At 47.8% G+C, this 12,946-nt stretch overlaps 2 protein-coding genes across 7 annotated transcripts in view; both read right to left on the bottom strand.

Annotated features, from left to right (window-relative positions):
* The window catches only part of KCTD17 (potassium channel tetramerization domain containing 17), a 13,622-nt gene extending 5,687 nt beyond the window's left edge, over nucleotides 1-7,935 (bottom strand). For 2 of the 6 annotated variants that reach the window (XM_026868141.1, XM_026868145.1), the window contains exons 1-3: nucleotides 3,164-7,935; nucleotides 2,427-2,535; nucleotides 959-1,050 (exon numbers count right to left, since the gene is read on the bottom strand). In XM_026868141.1, the coding sequence (XP_026723942.1) occupies nucleotides 959-1,050; nucleotides 2,427-2,535; nucleotides 3,164-3,397 (435 nt within the window). In that variant the 5' untranslated portion in view covers nucleotides 3,398-7,935. The remainder of the gene's footprint in view (nucleotides 1-958; nucleotides 1,051-2,426; nucleotides 2,536-3,163) is intronic. The other 4 variants (XM_026868142.1, XM_026868146.1, XM_026868147.1 and 1 more) reach the window with 4 other exon arrangements.
* A 2,154-nt stretch (nucleotides 7,936-10,089) lies between these two features.
* Nucleotides 10,090-12,946, bottom strand: MPST (mercaptopyruvate sulfurtransferase). The gene is made up of 3 exons (XM_026867966.1): nucleotides 12,879-12,946; nucleotides 11,706-12,358; nucleotides 10,090-11,083 (listed from the first exon to the last, which is right to left on the bottom strand). The coding sequence occupies exons 2-3, from the start codon at nucleotides 12,298-12,300 to the stop codon at nucleotides 10,785-10,787; spliced, it is 894 nt and encodes a 297-aa protein (XP_026723767.1). The 5' UTR covers nucleotides 12,301-12,358; nucleotides 12,879-12,946; the 3' UTR covers nucleotides 10,090-10,784.

The following is a 12,946-nucleotide window of genomic DNA, read 5'->3' as shown; positions in this document are numbered from 1 at the left end:
ATCTACGGCTCAGTGCTGGGCTTGTGCCCTGGGAACTGGGGGCTGCAGCTCTCAGTGCCCATCCCTGGAGCCACTGCAGGCTTGTCCCCGGCCCTGCCAGGCTCAGGCAGCCGGTGCACCCAGGAGGTGCCCTCTGCGCAGCACAGGTGAGTTGTACGAGGAAATTTCACCCCGGGGAGCTGACTGGGTTTCCTTCTGGAGGGACTTGGTCTTCTCTCCCACCCCTTCCTGGGCCAGCCAGTGACCGTGGCCTCTCTGCCTCTTCCTCTTCTAGTGGGATAGGGGAGAGAATCAGATGAGTAAAATTAAGAAAACACATGGGTTGAAAAAATGACAGTTTAATAAATAAGCAAAAGCTGTGCACACAAGCAAAGCAAACCAAGGAACTCATTCACTACTTCCCATTGGCAGGCAGGCATTCAGCCATCTCCACCATGCATAACAGTTACTTGGGAAGACAAACACTATAACTCCAAAAGTCTTCCCTTCCTTCTTCTTCCTTCAGTTTTACATATCGGGCATGACATCACATGGTATAGAATATCCCTTTGGTCAGTTGGGGTCAGCTATCCCAGCTGTGTCCCCTCCCAGATTCTTGTGCACCCCCAGACTACTCAGTGATGAGGTGGTAGGAGAGGCAGAAGCCTTGATGCTTTGTAAGCACTGCTCAGCAGTAACTAAAACATCCCTGAATTACCAACACTGTTTCCAGCACAAATCCAAAACATAGCCCCATACTAGCTACTATGAAGAAAATTAACTCTACCCCAGCCAAAACCAGCATACCCCTGCAAGGTTTTGCTATGTAGACATTAGCACATATACTCTAATTAGTTACTTCTTTCCGTTCCTTTGCTGCTTCTCCCAAGTCTGTTCTCCCTCTAGGCTCACCTCTCCCTTTCCACATTCCCTCCTTTGCCCACCCCACTCTATCTTTGCTTGCCATTTATCTCCATACCTGAGTTACTGTGTAGTCCTTCTCCTTCAGTCGATCCTTTATTATTCGAATTAAAGGACCAATGTTATAGAACTCGGCTTCTTCTAGCACTCCTAAGAAAGAAAGAGAGAAGGACCACACAACCAGAAAGTTAACAGCCTGTCTTCATTTTTTGGCTTGCAAAAGCTCAATTCTGAGCTTCCCAAGGCCCATAGGAAGAAATGACACTGCAGTCTCACTTTTTAACAGGTTTCTGTTGCTTGAAACTCTTTACTGCAGAGAATTGAACCCTGGTTCTCTGCAATGCATTTCTAATGCTCACTCCAATTTCCTTGTGCTGCCTGCTACTACAGAAACAGGCACTGCCAGTGAAGGCTTATGCCAAGGACTGCTAATACCTTTACCAGATAACTGGCCAAAGATAATAAATGTAGGTTCCAGCCTCTCTCAATGACCACTAGATATCCTTCACTACCTGACACTCAGACCTCTTCTGAGTCCTTCCTTCAGCCATGCATTGTCTAATGGGTTAGTTTTATGCCACCCTGAGTGTCTGCATCAGGAACAAAAGGCAGTATTAAGCTATGAATGAGACTCCTGTTTATGCTTCAGATTCGATGTGATCCATCACCTGTGGATGAACTCTGTCTGACCTCAGGATTACAAGAAATGTCGAGTAGGAAACACCTCAGAATTGCTTAGATATATTTTTGCAATTATAAGATTATTCTGAAGAAAACTCTCCTTGTAATAAGTAAAAATATGTCAGAGAGAGAGAGGCAAGAAGACTAATGAACATGTAGAAACTGTGCTTGACAAGGGATGGACAGCACATCCTGTCTTTGAAATTGGCTTCCTGATAGACTCTAGCATCCAAAAAATAACGAGGTATTGGGGGCTGCTGTCTGGTAACACTGTAACGTTACTGAGTTATCCTATTGGACTCCCTGTCAACCTCGAATGAGGGATTGGATTGTCTGGCTTGTTCCACTGGAATTGCTGCAGCCCACAGTCCATCATAGCACTAGAAGCACACATTGCATATCACTGATTAATGATGGTCTTTATTACAGTCAGTAGAACTGATGAGCTTGGTTTTGTCTGGTCTTTCATTTAATTTCATTGGGTTTTCATTTCTAACTAGAAACAGTCATTAACAGAAAACTCAGTCGCAGAGCCTGATTAAAAGTGGGTCAGAAATACAAAGAAAATGGTTTATTGAGGCTGAGAGATCTTGCTTAATTCCATCTCGGTGACATCTCTGCTGAACAAACAGTCCTGAAGCCACACCACCTGTAGAATGCCTTCCTCACCTACTCCGAACCACTTTAGTACAGGATACATCAATATGCTTTCCAAGAGCTGCAGGGATAGCCCTCTCAAATCACCCCACATCAACCTCCAGAATGAGAATGAAACACAACAAGCCTACTGTGTCCTGGCTATAGCAGTGATGTTAAATGTGAAGTTTCTCAGCTCCAAGACTCACCCTCTTCAGCCATATCTTTATTCAGGACCAGCTTTCCATGACGGAGGAAATTCAGGATGGGTCCAAAGTAAGTGGGGTCCCGGTCTATTAGGTATGCACCGGTCTCATCCTAGCAACAGAGATAGACCACAAGGAGAAAAACCCCATGGGAAGCTTGTAAGCAACCCTCAAATGCTCCAGACTATAAGAAAATACAAACCTAAGCAAAAATGTCCACTATTTCTAAGACTCCTTGGAAACCATGGGCCCCTGAGAGTCCCTAGCCAAGTCAGCCCAGCCTGGATTTTAACTCCTGTATTGGTATGCTCAGCATGCCCACCTCAGCATGGATCAGCCCAACTGAGAAAGCCAAAAAAATAGGCCTGTCTCCTGCTACTGTGTGTACAAGCCTGGTGTGGGAGAGCAGAAAACCCCCTTATAGGGGACAAGGCTGAGTCAGGCAGATACAGCTGGGAGATAGACTCTGGGGATGTGGGGTGATAGAGAGGCAGGAGAGCAGGGGTGGAGGGGAGATGGCCTTTCTTTACCCCAGCTTGGGAAGACAGGTGCCAGGCTACAACACACCGAAGTGGGATCTGGCAAGAGGAAATCCCTCCCAGGAGAGGGGGGGGAGAAAGAGCAGGCATTTTTCACTCAGTCACTCCTGCAGCTGTCGGAGTCTAGCTCCATCCCTGCACCCTTCCAGCCCTCCCCATGCTCTGTGGGGCACGGTGCGGGAGGCAACCCAGCTGCCTTACCCGGTCGGACTGCAGCTCCTCGCCCTGGCACAAGCGACACAGGAAAGATTTCTGCTCCCGACACAGGGTCTGCCTGGTGGTGAGGAAGACGGTGCCCCCCACATTGAGTCTCACCCACTTGGCCTGGGTGCCAGCGAGTGGCGGGATGTCCCAGGTGCAGCGGAGCCCCACGGAGTCCTGCATCTCCTGCCCTCCCTCCATTCTCATACTCACACTCCCCAGCCCTTCCAGCATGCAGCCGCCGGTGCTGTCTGCCGCAGAATGCCGGGATCTGTAGTTAGTATCTGCCGCTCCCTCCGCAGCAGCTGTGTTTCCTGGGGGCCAGGGTCATCCCTGTGACTGCCAAGGGAGACCTGAGTGGGCAAAACCGCAGCTCCACAGCACTGATGCTCCCTGGCTTTATCCCTGTTCCCGTTTTCACTAACCAAGGGATGGCCAGCACTTCGGAGGTGCAGGGTGTTATGCAAATATAATCGGCATTTATTTCCATAGACATCCTCTCTGGCTCATTAAAAGGTTCTGGGAACTGTAGTTTGCAGGACATACACAGAAGGGTGCTGGGCACTGCAGTTTTACCAGTCTGCTGTCCCTTTAATGAGGATGCTACAGTGAAGGGGGCTGCACTGTACTACATGACAGCTGGTAGTGTGCATGCTTCTAGTCCTGGGTCTTGCCTGCAAGCTTCCTTGGAGCCAGGAAGAACAACCTGCTGCCTGGCAGTCAGCAGATGTAGTCCGTCAGCGCTGTACTCCACAGCTTTGCCTTCAGGAGATGCATTACCCCAGGCTCACAGCTCAGTGCTGCATCAGTTGCCATGCTGTCCTTGCTGCAAAATGGGCAGACAGTTGCTTTATTGTTAACTTATATAGGGATGCTTCTTGGGAACTGTATCCTGGATCTGCATGAAGTGCTGGCAGAGAGCAGGAGTAATTTTGCTTTCAATTCAGAAGAGGTGCTGACTCAGCAAACTGCCCCCTGTGCTGCCCTACCAGCACAAACCATGTCAGACAGAGAACCCCTGCATCCTTCCCCTCTGCTCCTGCCATCCCGGTTTGTGTCTGGGCAACAGGGCGCTCAGATATTAACTTAGCTCTGTGTGGAGATTTCCCTCTGCCCTAGGCAGCCATCATCCCTCTGAGGTTGATGTGCCAATGCTGCTGTACCAAATCTATCCCAGCCTCTGCCACTCGCTCCTGCCAGGCTGAGCCTAGAGCTCAGCAACTCATGCCCCATGGGACTCTGTTCAAATGCACTCCTTGGCACAGGCACAACCTGAACAAGCTCTCCCGCCAGCAGCTCTGCTTTTCCCACTCCCACCTAAGCACTGCTGTGCTTGCCAGCAGCTCGAGTGTATTAGGAATGGAAAGGCTGATGTTTCACCTGAATGTAGCCCAAAGCCTTCCTTCATCTAAGCAACTTTCTGGCTCTTCCTTGCCAGGGCAATGCAGCACTGCAGAGACTCTGTGGTGCCTCGCAGACACTTCACTGTTCTTGACCTAGATATTTGTTTTTTGAGGTGGGGGTTTCTTGGGGGAAGAGGGTGGATAAAGAGAAACATTATGTTTTACTCATATTCCTTTTCTTTTTGTCCTTCCTTCTTCTTTTACTTACAAATCATTCCCTTTTATCATTACAGGACATCAGTCACCCTTCCCCCAAATCACCCAGGACTTTCTTCACAAAGATAGTATGTGTGAACTTTGCTCCTCCTGTGGATGAGTGAAAAGGGAAGGAGAGAAAGAGAGGGTAACATGGAAAAGGTTTCAAGATAGCTGACCTCCAGCTAATTTAAACACAGGAAAAAATCAGCTGCTGCAGGATGTAAATCCAAGTAACTCTGGATCTCCTTGAATTTATACCAGGAGCGGGCCAGCACTAGAATGACCAGTAACAGAGAGGATGAAAAATTATTTTTGCCTACCTATATGGAGCAGACATTGGCCCAAATTAGTGGCCAGCTCTTGGACCAGCCCCCAGTGAGTGGTGATGGGTATCAAAGATGCTTGGACTAACGCTGACCTGAGCTGAAGCATCAACAGTGCAACACAGCTCTGGGCTATGGGACTGTTGCTCTCCTACTTCTGGCTGACTCAAACCACGGCAAAACTGAGAGCTCTGCCCTGCACTCTGGTGTGCAAGGGATGCAGGACCTTGTCTGTGCTGGCCACAGCTCCAGCACAGAATTAGGGTGAGGTCTGTGGCTCTCTGATATGAATGCAGTAGTTGGGTGGTAGCCTATAGCCCCTTATCTCCCCCTCCAAGAAATTTGCCCTGCCTTAGTTTTCTTCCTTCTTCTAACAAGAATTTACACTTTACTCCTCTCACAGCCCCTCAGCCTCTTGTTCCTTCTTAGGTCCATCTCTTGTTCTTAATGCTTTCTTCCCCAATCTCTTGCATGCCAATGCTGATCACAGGTCAAGGATATTCTTGGTCTGTATTCAGATCACACCTTCTTCCATCAATACCAGACTCCATCTGTGGCCAGCACTTTAAGTCTTGCTCACCCCAGGGCCATGGTGTGAAAAGCTGGTTGGTAAACCTAAAGAGGTCTACTGTGAGTAAGGAAAGAGGTCAAGGTACACCACTCCCATTCCCAGAACTGACTTTTCTGCAACATACAGCACAAAATTTATTGGAAAACCCCCCAGGCCAGGACATTTCCCACACTATGTGAAAAGTCAGTCTGGGGTGAGTTACCAACTGAAATGCTATGATGAGTCAGTGGTGTGGGCTAAATACAAGCCCAATTTGCACATCATCACCAGACATAGTTCTGAGATACAACTAGCATGCCCTTGTTAAGATCCATTAAAATCAAGCAATAGAACAGGAGAGAAATAAATTTAAGTAATCCTATGGCTGTTCCTCCTGCTTTGATGATAGCTATATATAAAACATATGCACAGAAACAGAGAGACAGGAGCCAGAAAGAGCTCACAAGGGGCAGTGTGATTGTGTAATGCCATACAGCCCTGCTGGATACCCAGTTAAATCACAGGGACAATTGCACAGACAGACTAGGGGCAGGAAAGACTGGACAGCCACTGGGTAGATAGTTGATGTGCTGAACAAGAGTTGAGGAAAACAGACCAAAGAGTAAACTGAGAGTTTCTTGGTTCAGCAGCCAGCAGGCCTGCAGTGACAAACCTGCAGAAAGCTACACGCTGCAGCGCTCCATACATACACTGCAGCCTGACGAGTCAGCAGGGTACATGGCATGCAATGTATCACTGGCGTTGCAGAGCTGCTCTTAGGGAATTGTTGCATCATGGAGCAGTAGTGGGAGCAGGGATCACCATGTGTTGGCTCAGACAGTGTCACCACTCTGACAGGCTGGAAACACCCATCTGAAATTAAACCTGTGCAATCATTTAGTTAATGAACACACTGGCGTGAGGCACCAGAGAAGAAATCATCTCCTCTCTCTAGGAAGTAGAGAGGGGAAGACAAGTAATGCTGTGACATTATACCATAAAGCCAACAGGGCAAAGAAAACTGCTGGGAACAGTTCAGTTCACTTGGAGACAACAGAGCCGAGCTTGACTGCCAGCTGAGCCAGGCATATTGGAGCAGGAAGAGAAAGGTCCCATGGCATGCAAGCGAGCTTATCCTTCTCCAGCTCCTTGTGCTTCAAGCGGTCTGTGAGCAATGTACCTGCATTCGAAATAGTGTGCAAAGTGTGTATGTGTATGTGCATCACTCAGCACCTCTGCTGGAAGAGTGTTGGGAGGAAGAGAGAGAATAGTCATGTAGCACCAGGTTGCGAGCTGGGACCAGGAGAGATGGGAGGAACACCAAAAGCCCCTGCAGTGATTACCATTGCTTGTGCAGTGGCCATTAGTGTGAAGGGACAGCAGTGCTGGAAGAAGGGCTGCTTTGGAATTTGGGTAAGTTTGCACAGGAACAAAAGGTTCACAGGAAAGTGAAGTGTGAAATAGTGCAAGCTGACTGCTAGGCAGCAGTAGGGAAGGAAGAGGAAGGCAAGGGACAAAAATGACATGAGAGACAAGGGACAGTGGGATTAATTTTGGAGAACCATTGACCAGACTGTTTTCACGGAGTCCAAAACTGCTTCAGTACAAAGTATTGCAGATAGTAAAATATACCAATAAACCAATAAAGAGTTCACGTGCTGGCCTAGCATTCTCAAGTTTATATAGAGAGCTGTAAAAGTTACAGTTTCATTAGCCACAGGTCAATGTGACCTCCCTCCTACATCAGGGCTGGGTTCTGGGCTACTTTTTGGCCACCATGAGCCCTATCCCACAGAAGATATGCTATTCCTCTTTCCCTGTGGCAAATTTTCCACAGGAGAGTCATCAACATTACTGATTTGCATTCATACCCACTTCTCCCCTTCCCAGTTCTCAGTTCCCATAGGAAACTCATCCACTGAGTCAGGGACATAAAGATCTGCAGAACATTTATAGTCCTGGTACAAGTCCCCTCAGCTGTTCCATATGTCCAGTAGCATCTGTTATGGCTCAAAATAGGTTTCTGCAGTCTCCAGGCTTTGAAAACAAAGTCTCAGTCTCCACAACGTTCCCAGTGCCTTGCCTGCAGTGTGAGAACAGATCTCAGCTAAAAGGAGGGAGAATATCAGAAGATACTCTTGGACAGATTTTTGATACATGATGTAACAGGGCATACCCCAGAAAGTATCTTATGGTGGGGAAGAAGTTCTCGATTCTCCTCTGCAGGGAAATCAGGGCAAAGCTAAGCATCTGGTAAAAGATACTCCAAAAGCTAGGAAATTGAAGAACAGCTGAGATTTTGTGGTTCAAAATCCAAAATCAAAAACCGTGGCACACAAGGGGGAAGGGCCTTGCTAGATGTCATCGAGCCACACAGTCAAAATGTAGAGCAAGGGGAGAGGGAAACCTTTCACTTAGTTTGTGATCTCCAGGTGGATGGATGGGCTGCATCAGACACCTCCCTGTGACACACAAGACAGAGAAAAGCAGCTCAGTCTCAAGAGGAGGCAGAGAGATTCCCACTGAACTCAGGGTCTGCTGGGGTGAATGGGAAAAGAAACCTCACCTAAGCTGCACTGCCAAATGTTCTAGAAGGACAAGAGCAAAAGCCAGCCCCCTGCATCCACTGGAAATGATTAACAAAATCTGAAAGAATATGTCAATTTTCTCTAATAACTAAATTTTCCTGGAGAAACAGAGCAGGCATAGCACTCCAGTTTTGTCTGTTTGTAGGTAGGGGCCTGGCCACATAGTCACAAAATCAACCTCACCTCCCAGACCCGCCCAGGCTGTTAAACCTTAATGACCCACCACATGAAAGCCTCTTAGCTTGGCTGATGGTGGGAGAAGCTAGAAATCCCAAACCAAAAAGAGGTCACAAGCCAGATCCTACTGTAAGATCCTATACTAGACAACACTGTCTGTACAAGTATCTTTTAAGTTAGAAGTGTCTCAAAAACCAACACCGGTGTTGCTCAGTTTAGCACCACTTGCTGTTCCCAGCCAGTGCCTATCCTTTAGTTTTCGTGTCAATATCATACTTCAGCTTAAAGTTTAAGTGTTCTCAGTTACAGACTGCTATCAGATGTCCTACATGATGTGCTGACTAGTTCTTCCCTTTCCCCTTCAGGAAACAGTTGCTAGAAAACTACCCCACTTGGGATAAAGCAAGGTGTTGCCACCAGCCTTCAAAAACACAGTAATTACCTGTATGGGGAAATTTATAAAGCACAGGAGTAGAAAACCTTTCACTAGCAGGAAGAAGATTAGCAGCTAGATCCAGAACTGAAAGTCTTAACAATTTGCAAGGCATGCTGTAACCTGCAAAGGAAGCCCTTTTGGGAAGTCTAAGCCCAAAGAACAAAATGGAAGCTGGCAAATATAAAGGTTTATTATTTTATCCAGATCTGTGCCTTGCACTGTATACTGAAGGGTCACTTATTTCAGACCCCTGTGCACTCTATATACTCAGCACCTGCTGTAAAGCCGGCCCCAAGTCTCTGAAGAGCTAGGTTGTTAGAACAGATGTAAGTAAGGAAATTGAATGCTTTCAGTCACTGGAAATGGGTGGAAAGAAGGGTTGGCCTGTATGTGTGGGTGGGGAGGACAGAAGAAGAAATCGTATGAACAGTGAAACCCTAGCTCCACAGGAGGTGAGCAGAAACAGAGCTTGTGTGTATGCAAGCCAAGACCAGGAAGAAGCCAGGGCTGCAGCTAACAGAGGCCACCAGCCCTCATATTCAGTGGCTAGGAGGGGACCCTGCAAATCTATGACTGTAAGCATTCACAGCATTCCCTAGAAAGGATTATGCCATCATCCTCAGATTTTCACAAGTACCTGTTGCTGCAAGCCCAAGACCAGAACCTGTCTCATTAACTTTCTAAGTTATCAGGGGGGCAGAATAATACAGGACTTGTTTTGCTTTTTGTTTGGTTTTTGGTTTGTTGGGTTTTGTTTTTTTTTTTTTAAGAGGAAAAAATCCTAGAGAGAACAAATTCTTGAACATGGTCAGGGATATCCGGGGGGATTTCAACTCTCAGATAGAAGACAATGGTCTCAGTAGAAAAATACTTGCCACTGTGGGCTACTCCTCAGTATGTCTCAGTTCCCATAAATTTTTTAAGGTTACATGGTATGTCCCATGGAAAGAACAGAAACGCACATGCAGTCCAATTTTCACCATGTGAGTTGACATCCAGTCTTTAAAGAACAGAGCTGTGACTGACCAACATGGAGTTTTAGGCCAAAAAGCAAATGAACAAGGACTGAAAGAAGAAAGATGGGGAAAAGTTCCAAAAGCCATTGTCTTTCCTGGACCAAAGAGCTTGTTGAAGGTAAAGGACATAGTTCTACTCACAGAGAGAGGGAAACATCTTATTTGAATCAAGACAACGTGATCCATAAAAATAGTTCCTGAAAAGGAATCACCCAAGCAACACACATAAGTTCCATTCAGCAGAAACACCTTGAAACACATGTTTATTTACCCTTTTTAATCCCAGAATCTTTTCTTTTTCCCAAGGGAGATTTTGGACCACAGGGGTACAAAATTGGTTAAGTACACATCACAGTTAGATTCCAAGTGCAAGAAAAAATCCAGACCAAGTCTCTAACCTAAGAGCCAACTGGAAGTCATATTTGCTCCTTTAACAGTTACATCTTTCCCCAAAGTTTTGCACTCAAAATGGCCATAAAGTGTATGGATGGCTTCTAGGGCAGAGGCAGAGAGCTGAATCATGACACACAATTATATGAATATGATCATCCTGTGAGTGAACATGGTGTAATGTCTCAAGTCATAAGCTTGTCTTAATTACTTCCCCATGCTACAACCAGCAGTCTCTCCCTTCCATTGGATACAATAAAAAGGTCACAAAAATCACAGAAAGGCTAAGGTTGGAAGTGGCCTTGAGAGGACATCTGGTTCATTCCATGTGCTCAAACAGGGTCAACTAGAGCTGGCTGCCCAGGTCATCTTTATGCCCCTAAGAAGCAGCAATAGGGTAAGAAGAAAGTGCCAAAGCACCATGTGACCATACTTGTTATCCAACACCTTCAAGACACTTAACCAGAAACGCTAAACCCATCTTCTCCAAATCCTGTTTCAAGGCAAATTATCTGCACAGCTGGGAAATGAAGCATGTTATTAGACCATCTTGCCCTTTCCCTCAGAAATAATATTTTCAGGCAGTGCCCGCATGTACCATTCCACCCAGGCCCCATCATACACAGCAACATCTGGTTTGCCACAGAGGTATGCCCCCAGAGCCACATGGCAAGCAGTGACCCCAGAGCCACACGTGGCTACCACTGGCTTTAAGAGGTCCACCTTCTTCTCCTGGAACAGACTGCAGATCTGCTCAGGGGTCTTCTCTAAGCCAGACTCTGTGAGGAAATCGGTGAAGGGGATGTTCATCGACCCAGGGACATGACCAGGCTCAATTCCTAGAGGAAAAACAATACAGGTAGGAATTAACCTTTACTGTTTGGGACAAATCCATTGCAAAACCTGTTCTCTGTTTCACCATGAGGAATACTGTTTAGTATATTTTGTTAAAACAAATTCATTTTGTTTACTTTGCTTTACTAGGTTACTGATTACTCGGGAAGGATGACTCTAACCTTCAAGTTACCACATGGACACATTCCTAGCAAGTTCTGGTTTTTCTCCCTGCCCCCTCAACATCTTCTCTACATCAGAGCAACCCATTCTGATGAGGTACTGATTGAAGCACCTCCATAGGCCCTTCTGAGAACAGTAGCACCAGTACATGAAGAGACCAGTGAGTATCTCTGAGGTGTACAAAAGCTATGTCCTACACCTGAGGCCCTCAAGAGAAAAAAAATACAGTTTCCCCACTCGGGAATTCTCAAAGAGTGGCACTTGCTGGTGAAAAGGAGAGGAGGTCAGATGGATACCCTGCCTCAGGTCCCATCCCATTAAGGACAACCATATTTTCCTTTATTACCTCAACAGGAGTCAAACTGATGGGCACCTTAAATGAAGCCCCTTTTTATTATACCAACTGTGAGAGACGAGAAACTAGGCCTGCAGGAGGCACATTACCATCTCGGGGCTCTGGCTCTACTCCCCGGAACCGTCCTGCAGCACGTGCATCCACTAGTTGGAAGTGGTGGGAATCCAAGTTATCTAAGACATCCTCGTATGTTTTCACCAGGGACTTGTCCAAAGAGGCATGGAACTCTGTGGGAGCTACCTGGCTTTTCCCAGAGCTCAGTGCATTTCCCTCTTGCTGCCAGTTCTTCAGGCCACCATCCAGAAGGGAGACAGCTTCATGTCCAAAGGCCCGAAACATCCACCACACCCGGGGCGCTGAGAAGAGACCTTGGTCGCTGCCATCATACACCACAACGTGGGAATCATTCCCCACACCCAGCTTCCCCACATACTCAGCAAAGTCATCAGCCTTGGGCAGCATGTGGTCATAAGGTGAGGTACGGTCACTGCACTGGTCAATGTCAAAAAAAACTGCACCAGGGATATGGCGCTCCTCAAATTCCTGCTTCGGGTCACGCTTCATCTTTGGCAAATACCAGGATGCATCCATGATTCTCAAGGACAGACCAGCTTGCTGTGACTTGATGGCTTCTGAAAGCCATTTTGCAGATACCAGAGCACGGTAGAGGAGTTGTTGCGACATTGCTCCCAACTCCTGGCCGAGATTACCTGATTTCTAGGGTCTGCCTGAATCCACCTGACTGCAAGAGGAATAAAGTCACAAATTAGAGACCAGCCTTAGAAAAAGCCACTGAACAAAGATGCATTTTGAGACTAAAGACCTGTGTCTGCACTGAGGTGCTGAAGCCTACAGTGAGGCGTTTGAAGGGCTCCAGCCCTGAAAACAGTTTCACAGAGCTTAGCCCAAACCCTGCCCCGAGCAGGACAGCCATGGCACAGTCCTGCCCCCAGCGCCCCACAGCCCACCGGGCCCCTGCACCCCCAGCCAGCGCTGACAGAAGCAAGAGCGGAGCGGGGCAGCCCCAGGGATGAAGCGCCGGAGAGAGGCACGTCCCCACGGCAAGGGGGACTCTGCCCCACCGCTCCAGTGCGCAGCTGCAGCCGAGGCCCTACCGGGCCCCTAGCACCCCTCACGCAGACCTAACCCCTGCCGCCTCCCGCTGCGACCCTTCCCGCCCCGGACACCCCCAGCCCCGGCGGAGCCACCGTTCATGCAACAGCGGAGGAAGGCGCGGGACCGGCCACTGCACCTCCCCGTACCTCCGTGCTGGGCCTCAGTCGATCAGCACTCTCCCTCAGACCCCGCCAGCCATGGCCGCCGCCGGGGG

This window comes from Athene cunicularia (assembly GCF_003259725.1).
Source record: "Athene cunicularia isolate RWA chromosome 1 unlocalized genomic scaffold, athCun1 chr1_part2, whole genome shotgun sequence".
NCBI lineage: Eukaryota > Metazoa > Chordata > Aves > Strigiformes > Strigidae > Athene > Athene cunicularia.
This window is presented reverse-complemented; position numbering and strand designations above follow the sequence as displayed.

Bases quoted from the DNA above. Each gene is read 5' to 3' on its own strand.
- MPST (XM_026867966.1), bottom strand. From the start codon at position 12,300: ATGTCGCAACAACTCCTCTACCGTGCTCTGGTATCTGCAAAATGGCTT. The intron at 11,084-11,705 runs GTAATGTGCCTC...TTTTTCCTCTAG, and splicing joins AGAGCCAGAGCCCCGAGATG to GAATTGAGCCTGGTCATGTC.